This window comes from Zonotrichia albicollis, chromosome 13 (assembly GCF_047830755.1).
Source record: "Zonotrichia albicollis isolate bZonAlb1 chromosome 13, bZonAlb1.hap1, whole genome shotgun sequence".
NCBI classification, from domain to species: Eukaryota; Metazoa; Chordata; class Aves; order Passeriformes; family Passerellidae; genus Zonotrichia; species Zonotrichia albicollis.
The window spans coordinates 7,618,462-7,635,938 of NC_133831.1; the positions used below are offsets into that span (position 1 = coordinate 7,618,462).

Below are 17,477 nucleotides of genomic sequence, written 5' to 3' on the forward strand. Positions count from 1 at the left end.
AGCTCCCTGCCCACCACTCCATCACATCTGATCATTGTCATTGTCCAGGTAATCTGTCAAAAAGAAAGTAAAATGGGTTTTACACAAGCTTTGCTTGGCAGTTTGAGCTCAGTATGCCCCACTTCCAGAGTGGCACCACAACACCCCTGGATGCAGGAAGCTCATCCTGTGCTGCTTCCCCCCTGCTCCAGGAAGGGGAGATGCAGCCCAGCTGCCCATCTGTGCTGCTGTTCACCTGGGGTGACCCGACCCACCTGGTCCCCTGGAGCAGCCTGGAGCATCTCAATGATGCCCCACAGGGGCTGGAGCACCCCTAACGCCAGAGCAACCTGGGGTCTGGAGATCCTGGATACCGGGGCCCTGACGGAGGCCCCCAGAGCGTGGAGCATCCATCCTGGACACTCCTGATGCCAGAGCGTTCCAGTGGAGCCCTCCAGAGCCCGAACCATCCATCCTCGAGCACTCTGGTGCCAGAGCGTTCCAGTGGAGCCCCCCAGAGCCCGTTCCAGTGGAGCCCCCCAGAGCCCGAACCATCCATCCTGGAGCACCCTGGTGCCAGAGCGTTCCAGTGGAGCCCCCCAGAGCCCGGAGCATCCCGGTGCCCGGAGCATCCTTCCCGGATGACCCACGGGAGGGCGCGCCGAACGCCGAGTACCAGCACGGAGCGGCCGCTCCCGGGACGGGGAGGGCGGAGGGGCCGGGCCGAACCCGTTCCGCCCCGGGTGTGCACGGGGCCGCGGCGGCGGCGGGGCCATGGCGCTGGTGGAGGCGGCGGAGGCGACGGTGCCATGCCGGGTGCAGTACCTGGAGGACGCGGATCCCTTCGCCTTCGGCAGCTTCCCGGAGCCCCGACGAGCCCCGGTTTACGCCGTGGAGGAGGCGCTGGCCCTGGGGGCGCAGCTGCCCGCGCTGCACCGCCTGGTCGGGGCCCCGCTGCCGGTGAGCAGGGACGGGGACGGCGGGGAAGGCACCGTGCGGGGCTCGGGGTGGGGATGGCTGGCTGGAGGGGACCGGGGGGCGAGGGATCGGACGGGGTGTCCCCGGCAGCGCTGCCGGTGTGAGTCACGGCGGGGTTTATGAGCTCCTGTGGGAGATGCCAGCCTCGGCCGGCCCCAATGAGTCGGCGGGAGGAAGAGGATGTGCTGCTCAGAGCATGCAGGAACCCTGGCAGGGGGAAGCAGGATGAGGGCAGGCGTCCATGCCCATGTGGTCGGGGCTGAGGCAGCGTGTTCCCCGCCGGCCTCGCACTTCCACGCCGGGAACCGGGAGCGGAGCGCACCGGCTCCGCCTGGGACCCTTCCCGTGCTGGTTCTCGCTGCGGCACCTGGAGCGTGGGGCGGTGATGGTGGGGGCGGAGGGCAGCCAGCCCCTCATCTCACCGCTCCGGCGGCAGCTTTGTCAGCGGAGAGCAGTACGGAAATGCACACTGAGCAATTTCCTTCAGCTGGGAGGAAGGCAGGAGGCCGAATGTGAAGCGAGGCACCGTGTCTTGTTTGTGTGTCCTCAAGTCTGGCTCGGGCTGGGAAGTGGAGGAGACACGGGAGACACGGCATCCTCCCTGCCTGTCTCCTGTGGAGGTGATGCTCTCGGAGCATCCTTCTCAGGATGGGGACCGGCTTGTTTTCTTCCTCAGGGACGTGGGACCCAGCAGAGTTCGACAATAGCTGAGCATCTCGGTCTTGCAGCACCACAGGAGTGCAGGGAAGGGAGGCAGGAGCCCCCGCTGGCTGGGGGGAGCTCTGCTCAGAGCTAGAGCGGAGAGATGGAGCAGCAGGAGAGGGAAATTCAGCTCGCTGTGCCCGACACTGAGCTTGCTGGCCTTCCAGGGGAGAGGGGATCACTTTGAGACCTTTGCCTGCACCAAAAAAAAAAAAAAAAAACTCCCGTTTATTCCCCTTTTCATTTTTCTTGGATCAAAGAAGCAGCGTCTCATGTCGCCGTCATGGGATTTTTAGGCGGTGACTAAAGGGAGTTTGTTTGGGAACAAACAGCTTGGAGACATGACGAATGGAGCAAACTCAAATTTCATGCGTGTGCTGTGCTCCCTGGGCAGGAGCTGGCTGTAACGGGATCGCCAGCCCGGAGCGCTGCCATGGTGGCAGGGGCAGTGGCAGGGGGAGGGGACACTGGACACTGCGTTCCCGAGGGCGGCAGCGCTGCAAGGTCCTGTGCCCAGCAAAAGGGTGTTGATCCTGCGATTTCAGGCTCTGCTCTCTATCTAATCCAAGCTCTGGATATTTTTTCCTGTAGTTTCCCTCTATCATCCCACGACCTTTGGTGAAATCGCAGGTGAACTCCCTGGATCCTGTTCTGGGCTTATAAACCAGATTTCTGGATTATATAGGTTATAAACCATGCTGCCTTTACCACACAGCGCTCTCTGAGGCAGCAAGGGCTGCAGAATGTCCCACCTGACAAGCTGGGATGCTGGCTGGGGTTTGCACAAGCAAATGTGCTCATTGGGAGCCTCCTGCACTGGGATTTACAGCCTGTGGAGTGAGGTCAGTCTCCCAAGGCACCCAGCTCAGTTGAAATTCAGAGCTGGCACCCTTGGAGCCATGCAGATGTCGTTCCCCTGGCATGACCAGCCAAAGCCTCCCCTGGTGCCTTTTGTGCCAGGTAGCACTCAGCTCCATTAGTCACTGCCCTAAAATTAGTAAATGAACAGTCAGATTTTTCCCAAGGAACTGGCTGTAAAAAAGTTCAACTGGGAATGCCTGGTGCCAGGTTTGTCCTGCTGGGCAGCATGCCTGGACCTGCAGAGCACTGGAAGAGGGTGCAGCAGCCAGGAGGGAGCTGGGCTATGGTACCCTCATAGTTGGACGAAGATTGAGCTGCAGGCACCCAGGGGATGAGCTGCCTTGGGAGAGCAGCTGAGCCCGGCTAAGCAGCTCCCTGTGCTGGGAACAGCTTAGAGATGATGAGCAAGAGGTTTCTGGTGCAAGCATCACTGCCTTGAATAGCCTGTCCTGCCCCATGACACCCTTGGTGCTTCCTCTCCCTGAACAGGACCTGTCACTGATGGCTTTTTCATGCTCTCCGGGAAGTGTGTTTGTGCTTGGAAATACCTTCCTGCTTTGTTTGCTGCTGCTGCATTGTTTGCCTCCAGGCTGATACTATCTTCTCCGCTTTCCAGCATTTTTTTTAGTACCCTTGGGTGATGCTTGGGCAGGGCGTGGCCATTCTCTGAACCTCTGCAGGCAGGTTTTGACAGGGCAGGTTTTTTTGGCTGTCCTTTAAGTCCCCAAATGCCCCTGCGGCTCCCTAGAGCACTATCTCACCTCTCGATCTGGGGATTTTTCCAAACAATTGCAAAACCCATCAGGCTAGAGCTTTGCATTCTCCTTCCTCCCCCGGAAATCTGGGAAGAGCAAACAGTTCGCTGGCCTCGGTGCCATAAACTTGCTGAGAGCTCTTGTACTCAATAGAGGTGCCGGTGGGGCAATCTCTGTGTGTGAAGTGAGCAATCCCCATCCCACAGCCCTGCTGCCCTCTGTTTCCTAACAGGCTGGAGGAGGGCTTTGGTGACGGTCTGTGCCCCACTTCACCCCTGGATGGTAGGAAAGCAGTGAGGAGGGGTCAGCAGCACCGAGTGTTGGTGCTCAGCAGCCCCCAGCACTCCCCAGCTCCCAACACCATCCCTGCATGGATCCCAGGAAGGGAACTGCAGCCAGGCAATCGTGCCGTGGCTTTTCCAGGACACCAACTGCTGCCTGGCACTGGGCTCCTCCCACTGCCACAGGTCTGTTGGTAAACAGCAGGAGATCTGTTAATGAGCAATGAGCCCAGCTGGAGGAGCTTCCAGAGGGAAGCAAGTTGGCACTCCTGGGCCAGCTCTGGGTGACCTCCAGAGATCCCTCCTGCCCCCATGACAAGGCAGTGGCAGTGTTCTCATCCACTTGCTGCCATCCATCATGCAGGAGTGGACAAGTATACCTGAGTGCCCTGGCAAAGGACACCCCTCCTAACCCTGCAGCTAAACTGTGGTGAATGTGCTTGGCTGGGGTTGGGCTTGGGCTTGAGGTTAGGGTTGAGGTGAGTCCTGTGGCTGGTGTAACTCTACAAACCATCAGCCCTGTGTGTTTTGGGAGGAAGAGCAGCAGCTGGTGATGCCAGTGCTTTCTGAACTGCCAGTGCCTTGTGTTTAACTGCTGCCTACTATGTTTAAATAATTTTGCCTGTACTTTCCCCACAGTCTTTCTAGAAGAGCTGCAGCAATGCTGAGAAATTGTGGTTACTGCAAAAAGAAAGTGTTAGAAAGGGGGTAAAAGTGGTAAAAGTGTTTCCTTTGCTGACAGATAAAGAGGATATTTGTTGCCTGGCCTTGGAGCGTGTGGGGATGCTGTGATAGGGGTGAGCAGGAAAATGTTATGCTGTGGTGGGGAGTGTGAGTTCATCTGTGCATGGATGCTGTCTCCATATTGGAGGTGAGGAGGTTTCCATCACACACCCCCACTGAATCCTGGAATGATTTGGATTTGAAGGGACCTTAAAGGGATCATCCTTGTTCCACTCCACTGCCATGGGCAAGAACACCTTCCATCAGACCTCTTGTTCCAAGTCCCGTCCAGCCTGGCCTCGAACACTTCCAGGGATGGGACATTCAACACAGACAGAATCTTTTTCAGGGTTGTGGGTCCTTGTCCCACATCAGGGCTGGCACGAGCATCAGACCTCAGCAAGACCCCAGAACCTCCCTGTGAATGGGTGAAGGACATCCATCCTGCTGCAGGGTGGCTGGGACTCCCAGGAGCCACGGGCTGGATGTGTGAGCGTGGGACACTCTCCTCTCCCAGCTCTGCTTTGCCCTCAATCCCCATTGCCCTCAAAGTCCGGCTCATTTTGTAATGGTTTACCAGGCAGGAGACGGATGAATCAGAGCCACCCTGCACTGGGAGCTGTCAGTAACCTGTGACCCCAACTTGCTGTCCCCAGCACCATGACACTGAGACCTCAGCTTGATCCTACAGGGTATAAACCCCCTGTCTGAATAACCCCTGGCCCTGGGGCAGCTGCTGCTCCCTGGTGTGGAAGTGCTGCCCAGGATTTTTGGCAGAGCTGCAGGAGCCTGGGATGGCTTCTCCCCATCCCCAGGGAGGCCACAGCCAAGCCAGGGCCCAGGGTTTGGAGCATCTCTAGTGGGAAACGTTGCCAAGCTCACATGGGAAATACACGGGGTCAGGTCCCAGGGGCTCCCCCCACAGCTGGGACATGTCAGCAGCCCCGGAGGAGCTGGGGATGTTAACTCTGGCTTGCTGGGGCTGTGGCAGCCCAGAGAAGGCAAGGCCTTTGTACTGGGGTGGGTTGCTCTTTGCTGACTTAGAGTGCCTGGGTGGATGCAGGGGTGGCCAGGAGGAATCAGAGATAGGGAGAATGCCCAGAAGTATGAAGGAATTGGCTGGGTGGATGCAGGGGTGGCCAGGTTGATGCAGGGATTCAGGACAGCCTGTCCCAGGGGAGGAACTGAAGCATTCCCCAGTGAGCAAACCCTGTGTGGGGTCAGTGTGAGGGACTCACGCTGTGAAGGCAGAGCTGGCAGCCAGGAGTGCCTGCCCAGTGCCAGGTGCTGTGTTTGCCAAGCCTGTGTTTGCTGCACATTGCCATGGCTGGCTGGCGTGGCCAGCAATGTCCAACCCAACAACAGTGCCCTGCCAAATTGCCCAGTTAATGACTTCAATTCATGTGTCATTTGACTTCACCCTATGGTATTAAAGCCACACCCACCGTGAATTCATATGTGTGAGCTTGTGCCCAGTGCTGGGATTGGGCACAATCAATGCAAGGAGATGGGAATGTCATGGAAAGGAATCCCAGTGAGACACAGGAGCCATACCCAGTATTGCAGTGGGATCTCCAGGGCCACAGTGGGGAAAGGCATTGATGGGAAAGGCAGAGAAGCTGTGACTGTTCCCATCTGAGCTCCTCAGCCACAGCACTGTGCTTGGAGCTTTTGCAATTTGGGGTTGAAACTGAGGTGGGGTTTTAGATGGCTGATGGATCCCCACTTCTCTCCCCTATTGCTGCTTGCTCTTGTTTGCACAAGAGTAGCTTTAATAATGGGGTTTTATCCCCAGTCCTCAGTTCCTGCCCTGCAGATGTGTTCCCTGGAGATGGGTTGAGCAGGGAGAGGGTGGGGCAGGGGAGTTGCAAGTGCTTTAGGAACAGATCCAGATGTGCAGGGTGCTGGCACTGCCCTCCCTCTGCTTCTGCTCATGCCTTGAGGGTGAATGGCCATGTCCCAGAAGACCTGGCTGGGTGCTGTGGGGTGCTGCTGGCCCCAGGGTACCTCAAGGACTTTGTGGGTGCTGTGCACCATGGGTGCTGTGCATGGATTTTCTGGGAAGGTGCCCCTTGCCCCAGCCTTGTCTCAGGGCTGTGCTTATCCAAATTCTGATGGAAGACGCCACGTGGCTCTGGGCTGAGTCAGAGGGTGTGTCAGCCATGGCACATCCCAAGGATTTGCACTGCTTTGGGGGGTCCCTGCCTAGGCTGGGTGCCCAACAGTTCCCTCAGACCCAGTCCCTGCAGGCAGGGGCAATTTGCCAGTCCTGGGAGGAGATGGATCCTGCCCCAGCTGAGCCCCTGCTGACTAAGGGGAGCCCCAGGGAGCCAATCAGCCTCTTGCCATGGTTCCCACCCAGGGATTGCCAAGGAGCTCAGTGCTGGCAGGACCGCCCTCACTCAGCCTTTTCCTGCCTGGGGCTCCATGTTTCTCCACAATCAGCACCAGGCTGAGGCAGAAGGTGCTGGGACATCTCCCTGCAGAGCCAGTGGCTGGGGACAGGTGGGACATGCCACCCCACTGCAGGATGTGTCTGCCAGCTGAGTTTGGTGTGGGTGGGAGGGTGACCTGGGAATGCTCTGGGAGCCTGTAGGGCTGTGTTGGGCGTGGGCACTCAGCCTTGCTGTCTGCATCCCCAGCTGGAGGACTGCACGCTGCAGATCTCACCCTCTGGACACTACCTGGACCTTGACTTATCCCTGCTGGAACAGAAGGATGATCTGGAGGGTTTCTATGAGGAGGTCAGGTAGGGCACACGGGGTACCGGAGCCCTGTGGTGACACAGGGACCCACATGTGTGTGTACACCATGGGAAAGGAGCCAGGGCTGGGGTGGTCCCTCTGCAGCATTCACAGCACATTTTCCCTCACCTCAGGAAGGGGCGCCGGCCGACGCTGATCCTGCGCACGCAGCTCTCCGTCCGAGTCCACGCCATCATTGGTGAGTCGGGGCTGCTCCCTCCTCCAGCCTGCTCCAGCAGCGCCACTGCCCTGCATGGGGGAGGCCTGGCCCCTGCAGTGAGTTCTGGCCAGGGTTTTTGTGATGGAGAGGGCTGCTTCCACCCCATAACCCCTCCCAGAGATCAGGGGATGTGGTCCTCATGGGGTACCCGCTGGGTTAATCCCCTCCATCCTCAGAGATCAGGACTTTGGCCTCTTGGGCTGGGAGCCCACCACCCACTGCAGTTATTCTGGGTCACTCAGGCAAGCTCTAAATATAGCTGTGAAGACATAAACAAAGGGCTCTTGCGCAGCAGAAAGTGCTGCCATGGTTCAGGCAGCCTGCTCTGAGGTCCTGCAAAATATTCAAGAGTCTCAAGTCTTTTTTTTTTGTCTTTGGCAGGAGGAAAACAAGCACTGAGCAGAGTGATGCCAGATGGGCATCAGCTGACTGTGCAGGGCTGCAGCTGAACCATGCAGGAAGGGGCAGGAAGCCCAGGGTCAGGGTCATGGTCGTGCTCTTTGCCAGCAGTTCCCAGGCTCTGTCTGAGCTCTGAGCTCTTCTGCTTTTCCTCCCAGCAGCTCTGCCTTCCCTCCCAGCTCTGACAAGCTGATAAGCAAGTGGAGGAGGCTGCCGGGACACTGTGTTTTACAGGGCATATCTGGAGGACTACTTGGACATCTTGTTTTTGGCTTGTTGTAGCTGTAAGCCTGACCCAAATAAATTGGGATGTGTGGCTAACTCAGTTTTTGCATGTGGGAAGTGCTGTCTCCCAATGGCCTTGGTGTCTTCATGGGGCCTTCCAGCTTCCCAATGCCCTGGCTGCTCCACACTGGCTCTTGCCTGCAGGCACATTCCCATAAGCACATAGTCTCCACCCCAGTGACAGTCCTGTCCCTGAGCAACCTGTGTCACACTACTGGCTTTCCTAGCCCCATCCTGTGTTTTTTTTTTCCCAAGCCCTGGGGCTGCTGGGAACTCTGGAACCACGGTATGGCTGTGCCCAGGGAGGGATGGCTAAAAGTAGCTCAACCTCTTGCCTGTGTTCCTGTTTAGTTTTGCAAAGGAAACCAGAGGGGATATTTGTGTCATTGCTGGTCAGAAAAAGAGGGGAGAAAAAAAAAGGAAATAGGAAAGTGGGAGGGCTGAAATGTGTAGTTGTGGTAGAGCAGCTGCTCCCAGCCACTGTGTCCCACAGCCAGGGCAGTGCTGGGGTGATGGCACAGAGATCAGGATCAGGATAAGTCAGGATGAGGGGCTTTCCCAGGAAGCCCCAGTTGAGCAGTGAGCCACTCACACCACATCTCTCCTTTCCTCCCAGAGAAGCTGTACAACTCACGGGGGCCCGAGCTGCGGAGGTCCCTCTTCTCCCTGAAGCAGCTCTTCCAGGTGAGGGGATGCTGGTGTGGTGGGGGACAGGGGCTCCCCCAGGGCTGGCTGCCACACTGCAGTAACACTTGGCCTTCTCCCCACAGGAGGACAAGGACCTGGTGCCAGAGTTTGTGAACCTGGAGGGGTTGACGTGCCTGATCAAAGTGGGGACGGAGGCTGACCAGAACTACCAGAATTACATCCTCCGGGGTTGGTATTTGGGCACAGGGCACCTCTGGAGCAGGTTCTGTAAAGAAGCTGTGGATGCCCCATCCCTGGAAGTGTTCAAGGCCAGGTTGGATGGGTCTTTTATGCAACCTGGTCTAATGGAAGGTGTCCCTGCCTGTGGCAGGGGAGTTGGAATGGGTCTTTAAGGTCCCTTCCAAACCAAGGCATTCCAGGATTCCATGCTTGTCCCCAGGGAGGAAGGCTGGCACTCAGGGCGGGTGAGCCATAAAGTCTGTCAGGGCTGCTCTGCCTTCCCAGCAGCCAGACATTGCCCTTGCTGCAATGATGCTGTGCAGGGATGGAAATTCCCAACCCCTGCCTGCTGCAGCATCAGCCTGCCCACTCTCTGCCTTGCAGCCTTGAGCCAGATCATGCTCTTCGTGGATGGGATGCTGGGTGTCATCAACCACAATGAGACTGTCCAGTGGCTGTACACGCTCTCAGGATGTCCAGTGAGTGCCTGTTGCTCTTGGGGGGCTGCCTGTGCCCTCCACTGCATCCCCTTCCCTGCTTGTGGCTGTCCCCTTGAACCATCCCTCAGAGGATGTGCTTCACTCGCTGCCTCTGGGCTTGGTGGCCTGGTACCTTTGCTTGTGTTGGGTCCTGCTCCCAGCCTTCTGGAAGTCACCCAGGATCTGCAGACCTCCCTATCCTGATGTGACCACATTCCCAGGCACAGAGCTTGAGTAAGACACTCCTGCTCCAGGTCCCTTCCCAGTGCCTCTCAGCCATCAGCCTCACAGCTGCAGGTCCCTGGCCCCACAGCAAAGCTCCCAGTCCTGGGGCATGGGCACAGCCACCCCACAGTGCCCCAGCAGCACGCTGGCAGGCCCCTGTCACTGCTGCTGTCCCAGCTGCCATCCCTTGTCCCAGTATCGCCTGGTGGTGAAGATGGCCCTGAAGCTGCTCCTGGTGTTTGTGGAGTACACAGAGCCCAACGCCTTGCTGCTGATCCGCGCCGTCAATGCCGTGGACCAGGCGAGAGGTGAGCGCAGCTCCAGCCTCCTGCGAGGTCCCTGCTGGGGGACAGTGTCCCCTCCCAGCCTGCATGTCACCTGTTCATGCCTCTTTTCCCAGGTGCCTGTCCGTGGTCCAACTTAATGGCCATCCTGGACCAGCGCAACGGGGCTGACACGGAGCTGCTGGTGTTCACCATGACACTGATCAACAAGGTCTGTGGGGGTGTCCCCGTGGTGCCACCCTGCAGGGGCTCAGTGTGGGTCACCCCAGTGCCAGCAGCATCCCTCTGATTCTGCCCAGACGCTGGCAGCCCTCCCAGACCAGGACACCTTCTATGATGTGACTGACTGTCTGGAGCAGCAGGGCATGGAGCAGGTGGTGCAGCAGTACCTGGGCAGCAAGGGCACCGACCTCGACTTGAAGCAGCAGTTCACAATCTACGAGGTGAGCAGGGCTCCAGCAGGATCTGGCCATGTGCCACCTGCCTCCAGCAGGGAGGGTGAGTGCATGGGGTGGCAGGGATGCTGTTGTGCCCGGTGCCATGCCCCTGGTCCCTCCACAGAGTGCTCTCAAGCTGGAAGATGATGTGGAAGAGCCGCCCTCAGGGGGACGCAAAGAGCGGAGGAGAACAGATGAGGGCCGGCGTGGGTGGCGATCCCAGGGCGGCTTCCAGGATCCCAGTGCCGATGCCCAGCCACTGCTGGGGTCTCCTGACACTCCAAAGGAGCCCCCAGCTGAGGACACCCCGCCTATCCCTGCACCAATCAGCCCAGCAGAGTAAGTGCAGCTGGAGGTGGTCTGTGGTGGGGATGCTCCTGGGATGGTGAAGACACCGAGATGCCGCATAAGCAGCACTTGGATCCATTGCTGGTGCCAGGGTGGAGAGCAGTCCTGTGGGACCTGCTCTCAGTCCCTGTCAAATCCTTCCAGACCCTGTCCCACCAGCATCTTCAACAGCACATCCAGCGTGCGGCTGGCCCTGGCCTCCCCCCCAGCTGAGAAGGAGCAGCCCCCGAGCCCAGGAGAGCGCAGTGTCTACAAGTAAGGAGCCAGGAGGGGCTGGGGGCATGGAGGTGCCCAGGGCAGCAGGGTGGGCTCCCAGGAGCATGAGGTGTGTCCATCCCAGGGCACACTCTGCCTTTCCCTGGGGGGAAACAGTCTGGGAGGGCACTGGAGCTGGAGAGATGTATGAGGGGGCAGCAGGTATCAAAGGGTCCAGCCAGGGGCTCCAAGGCATCCTTTGGGCATGCACAGCTCTGCTCCAGCTCCCCATTCTCCTCTCTGCCCAAGCTTGCCCTCTCCTCTGCCCACTCTCTGTCTTTCCTTTTGCAGGCTGCACCAAACTGCCCCTGTCTGGTAAGTGCCTGGCTCTGCACGTGCATGCTCCCTCCCAGCATGATCATAGAATCATAACATCCTGGAATAGTTTGGGTTGAAAGGGACCTTAAAAATCATCTAGTTCCAATGCTTCCACTAGATTGCTCAAAGCCTGATCTTACAGGGATGGGGCATCCACAGCTTCTCTGGGCAACCTATGCCAGTGTCTCACCACCCTTACAGGGAAGAATTTCCTCCGAATATCCAATTTAAACCTACTCTCTTTCAGCTTAATGTCCTATTAATTCTCCCTTGCCCTATCCTATGATGCTCTGGGGGAGCAGTTACTTGCACTCACCTTGCTGCCCCCATCCCTTGCCTCTCCCCTTCAAGTCCTACCTGTGGGACCCCAACCCCCTCCCCCATCACCCCACAGGATGTGGCACGCTCTGATCCCTGCTTTGGGGTGAGGTGTCCTTGCTGGGGGTGGCACAGGCTGCTCCAGGTGATGGACAATGTCCCATCTCTCCAGCACTCGAGGCCACATGGTGCCTGGGCCGGAGGGGACTTGCCAGGGCTCTCCTGGCTCCCTATGAACCCTGGGGCCATGGGGCAAGGGTTCCATGCTGGAGGGCTGCCAGGTGGGTGTGTGCAGGATGCACGAGCCCCAGGGGACTGCCAGCAGTGGGGGCTAACCCCTGTTTTCCCTCAGGCGGGAGGAGGCCCCCTCCTTGCATGAGGACAAGCCTATTTTGAAGAAGTTTGAGTAAGTAGAGGCATGCGTGTGTCTCCAGGCATGCGCTTCCTTGGAGTGGTACCCGGCTGGAGGTACCTGGGCTCTGGCCACACAGGGCATGAGGAGCAGGATCATGCCCTCAGGTCTCTGCCTTGGTGCCCTCCTGGGTTTTGCAGCTTTTGGATGAGGGTTGCAGTGAGCACCAGGTCTGTTGGGACCAACTGGTGACAGCAGCACCCTGTGGCACAGCCGTGGGGCCATCACCTCTCTCTGCAGGGCTCAGAGGAGGTTGAATCCTTGGTGTCCCTAATGTGGTGTGGCCAGCGCAGGGGGTTTCTGTGCTGTGGGACTGGCTGTGCAGTGTGGCATGGCGTGGTTTGCTGGTTGTCCCTATTGTCCCCATCCCTGCTTTGCTTTTGGCCAACATCCACCCCATCTTGCAGAGCTCGCTTTTTGGAGAACCTGGCTGCAGCCCAGAAGGAGAAGATCTCTTCCATGGCCAAGGGACGGCTCGATGTCCTCAGTGATACTACACTAGAGCATCCTACTGCTCTTGCATGGGAAAGAGACCATGGCACCTCTGATCCCAGGGTGGAGCCACCCAGCATAAGTAGGTGCTGCCAGGGTGTGTGTTCCCAGCTCATCTGGGTCCCTGGGTGGGGATTAGTGGCCCCTCAGTCCCCATCCCATCCCTGCATCTGTGACACACAGAGCCTTGGAGGAGATGGTACCTCCTTGCTCAAAATGCTGGCATCTGAGCACACCTCACTGCAGAGCAGGACTCCAACTCTGCAGTGAGCCAGCACTACCTGCCCCCTCCAAACAGATTATTCCAGCTTCTTCCTCTCTCCCTGCAGGGTCTCATTTGCCTCGATCTGACATCACTGACTCCTGCAGCACCATCTCCTCTGACACCAAGTTTATGCTGGACATGCTCTATGCCAAGGGCTCCTCGGAGTCGGGGAGGGAGAAGGTGCTCCATGAAATGCCTTTATCCCCCCAGATCCAGGGTGAGGTGGAGATGGACACCAAGGGAAGCAGCAGCCAGGAGCAGGAGAGTGCCCGGCCCTGTGGCAGGGCTCCAGACGGGCCAGTAGCCAGCGCCCATGCCAAGCTGGTACGTGCCATGTCCAGCATAGATGATGAGACCCACACACAGAAGCTGGAGAACACTGGAATGATGCCCATCAAAAAGGACACAGAGCTGACATGGGAGCGCCTGGAGACCGTCCCTGTGCAGCTGAAGATCAAGGACATGGATTTCACTGACTTGGGGGATGAAGAAGATTTTGACATCCTGGACACAGGGCCAATGACCAACGGATCTTTCCTCCATCCTGGCATTGAAGCAATGAGTGCTGGAACATTCATGGCTCCCCCTCCACCTCCTGCCCTCCCTGGTTGCCCACCACCTCCACCTCCTGCCCTCCCTGGTTGCCCACCACCTCCACCACCTCCACCTCCTGCCATCCCTGGCTGCCCACCCCCACCGGGGCTGCCAGGTCCCTCAACAACAGATGGCCCCTCCGAGGCTAAGAAGAAGAGGACAGTGAAGCTCTTCTGGAAGGAGCTGAAGCAGCTGGATGGGACTGTGGGAAGTGGCAGGTTTGGCCAGGGGACACTTTGGGCATCCCTGCAGAATGTAGAGGTCAATACTGCGAAACTGGAGCATCTCTTTGAGTCACGGTCAAAGGAAGCGCCAACCTCAAAGGTACCAATGGGTACCCATTGGCCGAGGGGCACTGAGGGGTGGGAGGAAGGCTGTGAGTTCCCGTGGGGACCCTGTTACCCCTACCCTATCTCAAGGATGGGCACCAGAAGCCTGGAGGCTCAGTGGGAATGATTATGGGCAGTGCACAGATTTGGTTTGGCTCACTGCCTGGTCTGTGTTTGGTTCCCTCTGTTCATAAGTTCATGAAGGTAAGCCCTTTGCCTGGCTGTCCCCATCCATCCTGCCCTCTTTGCAGAAAGCCATTGATGGGAAGAAGGTGGTGGTGGTGTTGGACCCCAAGAGGAGCAATGCCATCAACATTGGCCTCACTGTGCTGCCACCCGTCCATATAATCAAGACAGCCGTGCTCAACTTTGATGAGTTTGCAGTCAGTAAGGAAGGGATTGAGGTGAGCACAAGAGAAGCAGGCTCAGCTCCTCTGAGGTCTCAGTAGGTCATTTCCCCAGGCTAGGAGACATCCATGCCATGATGCCTGGGGTGACACACCCTATGTATGTCATCTGACATATCCCTCTCCCTGCTCCAGAAAATCCTAACCATGGTCCCAACTGAGGAGGAAAAACAGAAGATCCAGGAGGCCCAGTTGGCCAATCCTGATGTGCCTTTGGGCTCTGCAGAGCAGTTTCTGCTCTCCCTGTCTTCCATCAGTGACCTCACGGCCAGGCTCCAGCTCTGGGCCTTCAAGCTGGACTATGAGAGCCTGGAGCAGGTAGGGAGCCATGTACCCCATCTCCCCTATGCCCTCCCACTGCTGACACCCCAGCAGTGCTAAGCACTGAGCCAAGCATGTTTCTGGTGAGGACCAGTCATATCCAAACATGGGAGGTGCCCCAGCATGGCTGGGGATGGGCTGCAGACCCCCAAGGCAAGCAAGGGCTTGGATTGATCAGGAGGTGGTTGTCCTCGTGGGTGAATGCTGAAGCTCCCAAGGGAGAGGGTGGCCAAGGGATCTCACCTGCTTCTCCCTCACGCAGGAGATCGCAGAGCCGCTCTTTGATCTGAAGGTAGGCATGGAGCAGCTGGCCAGAAATCACACATTCAAGTGCATCTTGGCCACACTGCTGGCAATGGGCAACTTCTTGAATGGTTCCCAGGTGAGGAGCAGGGTGAGGACCAGCCATGGTTTGTGGGCACCTAGAAGGGTCTGTGGGAAGCTGGGAGGTGCTGGTGGGGACCCAGTGGATCTGCAGACTGGAGGTCTGCTGGATTAGAGATGAGAGTCCCTGCTGAGTCCATTGGGTTTCAGAGCAGAGCCTTTGAGCTTGACTACCTGGCGAAGGTCTCGGAAGTGAAGGACACAGTGCACCGGCAGTCCCTGCTCTACCATCTCTGCCAGATGGTGGTAGAGAAGTTCCCAGAAACCACTGACCTCTACTCAGAAATTGCCTCCATCACCCGCTCCGCCAAGGTGAGGCAAGGCAGGTGACATCCGGGCAGACGGAGGGTGTGGGTCCTGTGGCTGCCCAGCTACACCAGCATGGCCAAGGACTGACATCTCACTCTTCCAGATTGACTTTGAAGAGCTGGCCAACAGCCTGGTGCAGCTGGAACGGAGGTGCAGGGCCTCCTGGCACAACCTGAAGGTGATTGCCAAGCATGAGACCAAGCCAGTGCTGAAGACCAAGCTGACAGAGTTCCTCAAGGAGAGCACCCAGCGCATCATCGTCCTGAAGGTGGTGCACAGGCGTGTCCTCAACAGGTTGGTGGCTTGGGGACACAGCAGGAACCTTGCAGTCCTGTTGGTGGCCCTCCGTGACTGATGTTCCTGTAGGTTTCACTCCTTCCTGCTGTACCTGGGCTACCCAGCGAGCGCGGTGCGGGATGTGAAGGTGACATCCATCTGCAAACTGCTGCAGGAGTTTGCCCTGGAGTACCGCACCTGCTGGGAGCGCGTGCTGCTGCAGCAGAAGAAACGCGCTGCCCACCGCGAGCGCAACAAAACCCGGGGCCGGCTCATCACCGAGGTATGGGGACACTCGCCTGGGTGCCACCAGGAGGCGATGCTCCCCATGTCCCCAACACCAACCTCTCCTCCCATTGCAGACTGAGAAATTCTCCGGCATTGCCGAGGCAGTTCTGCCGCCTGCCGTGTTATCCAGCAGCCCCAGGGAGCAGATGGAAGCGGGTCACGAGTGCATGAAGATTGTGCTGACCTCCCCCACAGATATCCCTGCCCGCCGCAGCCGAGCCAGCCAGGGTAGGAGCAGGATGGCTGAGGAACTCAAGACATGCCCAGCTGGCTGGGAGCAACTGGTGCCAGCATCCTCATTGTCCCCATGCAGGAACAGGGCATGGCACCCCGACCCACGGCTCTCCAGCCCAGGATGATGTTCCCAGCTCACCTGATGATGCTTCAGATGAAATCATGGACCAGCTGGTGAAATCAGTGACACACAATCCCAACCCCCGACCCTGCCCCAACAAGGAGCGCAGGAGGTCCCGAGGCAATAGGAAGTCCTGTAAGTCCCATCCCTGTGTCCTTGTGTCCTGTTCCATCTCTGTTCCATGTTTTGTCCCTGTACACTGTCCCATCTCCATGTCCCTGTCCCATGTCTGTGTCCCTGCTCAGATGCTTTTTCCCAGTTCTGTATCCCTGTCCCCTTACCCTTTCCCATCTCTTTGTCTCTATTGCCATGCCCATCTCTCTTCCCAGGCTCTACCCAATCCCCATACTCCTTCTCATCTCTGTCCCCGCCACTGTTTTGTTCCATCGCCATGTCTCTGTGCTCTGTCCCTTGTCCTTTGTGTCCTTGTTCCCATGCCCTGTCTGGCTCCTTCCCCATGGCCTGCCCTGCTGAGCCCACCAGACTGGATGTACCCTGAGACCAGTCCATGCCAGTGCACCCCATTACCCTGTCCCTGCCTGAGCAGGCCCCCATGTGTGGAGACTCTGGCACCCAGTGCTGCTCACGCTGGCAGTGCCACACTCTGCTCTTCCCGCAGTGCGGCGGACGCTGAAGAGCGGCCTCACCGAAGAGCTGGTGCAGGCCCTGGGCCTGGGGCGGGTGCCTGGCATGGAGATTTGAGGGGGCTCTGGCTGCTCCCCACTGCCAGCAGCCCCGGGGCAGGACGTGGTGGCAGCCCCTGCGGTCCTAGGAAAGGCACACTCTGCACCTTTGGCCTCGCCTCACTTTTCCCTGCTGGCCTCCAGCTCCCAGAGGCGCAGGGAGCAGAATGGCAGTGATGCCCAGAGCTGCTCCATGGTGACCGGGATGGAGGATGCTCAGCACTTGTGCTTGGAGGCTCGAGGTTCATCTTCTCAACAGTATTAGAGCAGTCAAGGGGCTGGACTCAGATGCCCTCTGGAGCTGAGTCTGGCCCACAGCTGCTGTGGTAATAAAATGATCTGATATGCTGCCGGCATCCCTTATTCCTGTACCTGAGAGGCCAGAATGATGTGATACTCCCTCCCTGGCCAAGTCAGTATCCCTTCTCCTGCAACCCCAACCCTGCTGCCTGGGGCAAGCACTCAGCCAGCCCTGTGGCTTGTAGGCACCATTGTCCCTCTGGGAACAGCATGATCCCCTCTGTACCAGGACAGCTGGGGGACTTTTCCAGAAGGAGCAAGGACTGCTGCCAGTCTCAAGGCTGCACGCTCAAGGACAGGAGCAGTGGCTCGAGCACAAGGCCACAGCACAGTAAAATTGTCTCACACTTTACCTCTCCTTTACAAACCTCTCCTGGGGGGTTTAGCCAGACCCAGACCTGGGTCAGAGGCAGGGTGGTTGTTCCCCTCTAGGAGCAGGTCCAGGGCACAGCAGCCGTGTGTTCCCCAGCTGCAAGCCTCGGAAATACCAGTGCCTGGCAAAGACAGGCTGTCTGTTCCTGTAAACGCACCAAGGCCAGCATCTGCCTGTCCCCATCATGGGAGCCTGGGAGATGTTCCTGCCACCTCCTGTCCCAGTGTGGCT

General features: G+C 58.2%; 1 protein-coding gene across 2 annotated transcripts; it reads left to right on the forward strand.

Moving 5' to 3' along the window:
• The first annotated feature begins 635 nt into the window (after window positions 1-635).
• On the forward strand, window positions 636-16,921 carry FHOD1 (formin homology 2 domain containing 1). Of its 2 annotated transcripts, XM_074550911.1 has the most exons (24): window positions 636-939; window positions 6,922-7,028; window positions 7,158-7,222; window positions 8,544-8,611; window positions 8,698-8,803; window positions 9,179-9,273; window positions 9,695-9,806; window positions 9,899-9,993; window positions 10,082-10,225; window positions 10,344-10,558; window positions 10,712-10,822; window positions 11,114-11,137; window positions 11,811-11,864; window positions 12,278-12,444; window positions 12,692-13,545; window positions 13,802-13,954; window positions 14,093-14,275; window positions 14,541-14,660; window positions 14,813-14,974; window positions 15,075-15,265; window positions 15,338-15,530; window positions 15,610-15,763; window positions 15,849-16,025; window positions 16,510-16,921. In XM_074550911.1, the coding sequence occupies exons 1-24, from the start codon at window positions 754-756 to the stop codon at window positions 16,590-16,592; spliced, it is 3,819 nt and encodes a 1,272-aa protein (XP_074407012.1). In that variant the 5' UTR covers window positions 636-753; the 3' UTR covers window positions 16,593-16,921. The 2 variants fall into 2 exon arrangements, with proteins under 2 accessions (XP_074407012.1, XP_074407013.1); XM_074550912.1 differs by lacking the exons at window positions 11,114-11,137; window positions 11,811-11,864.
• The last annotated feature ends 556 nt before the right edge of the window (window positions 16,922-17,477 follow it).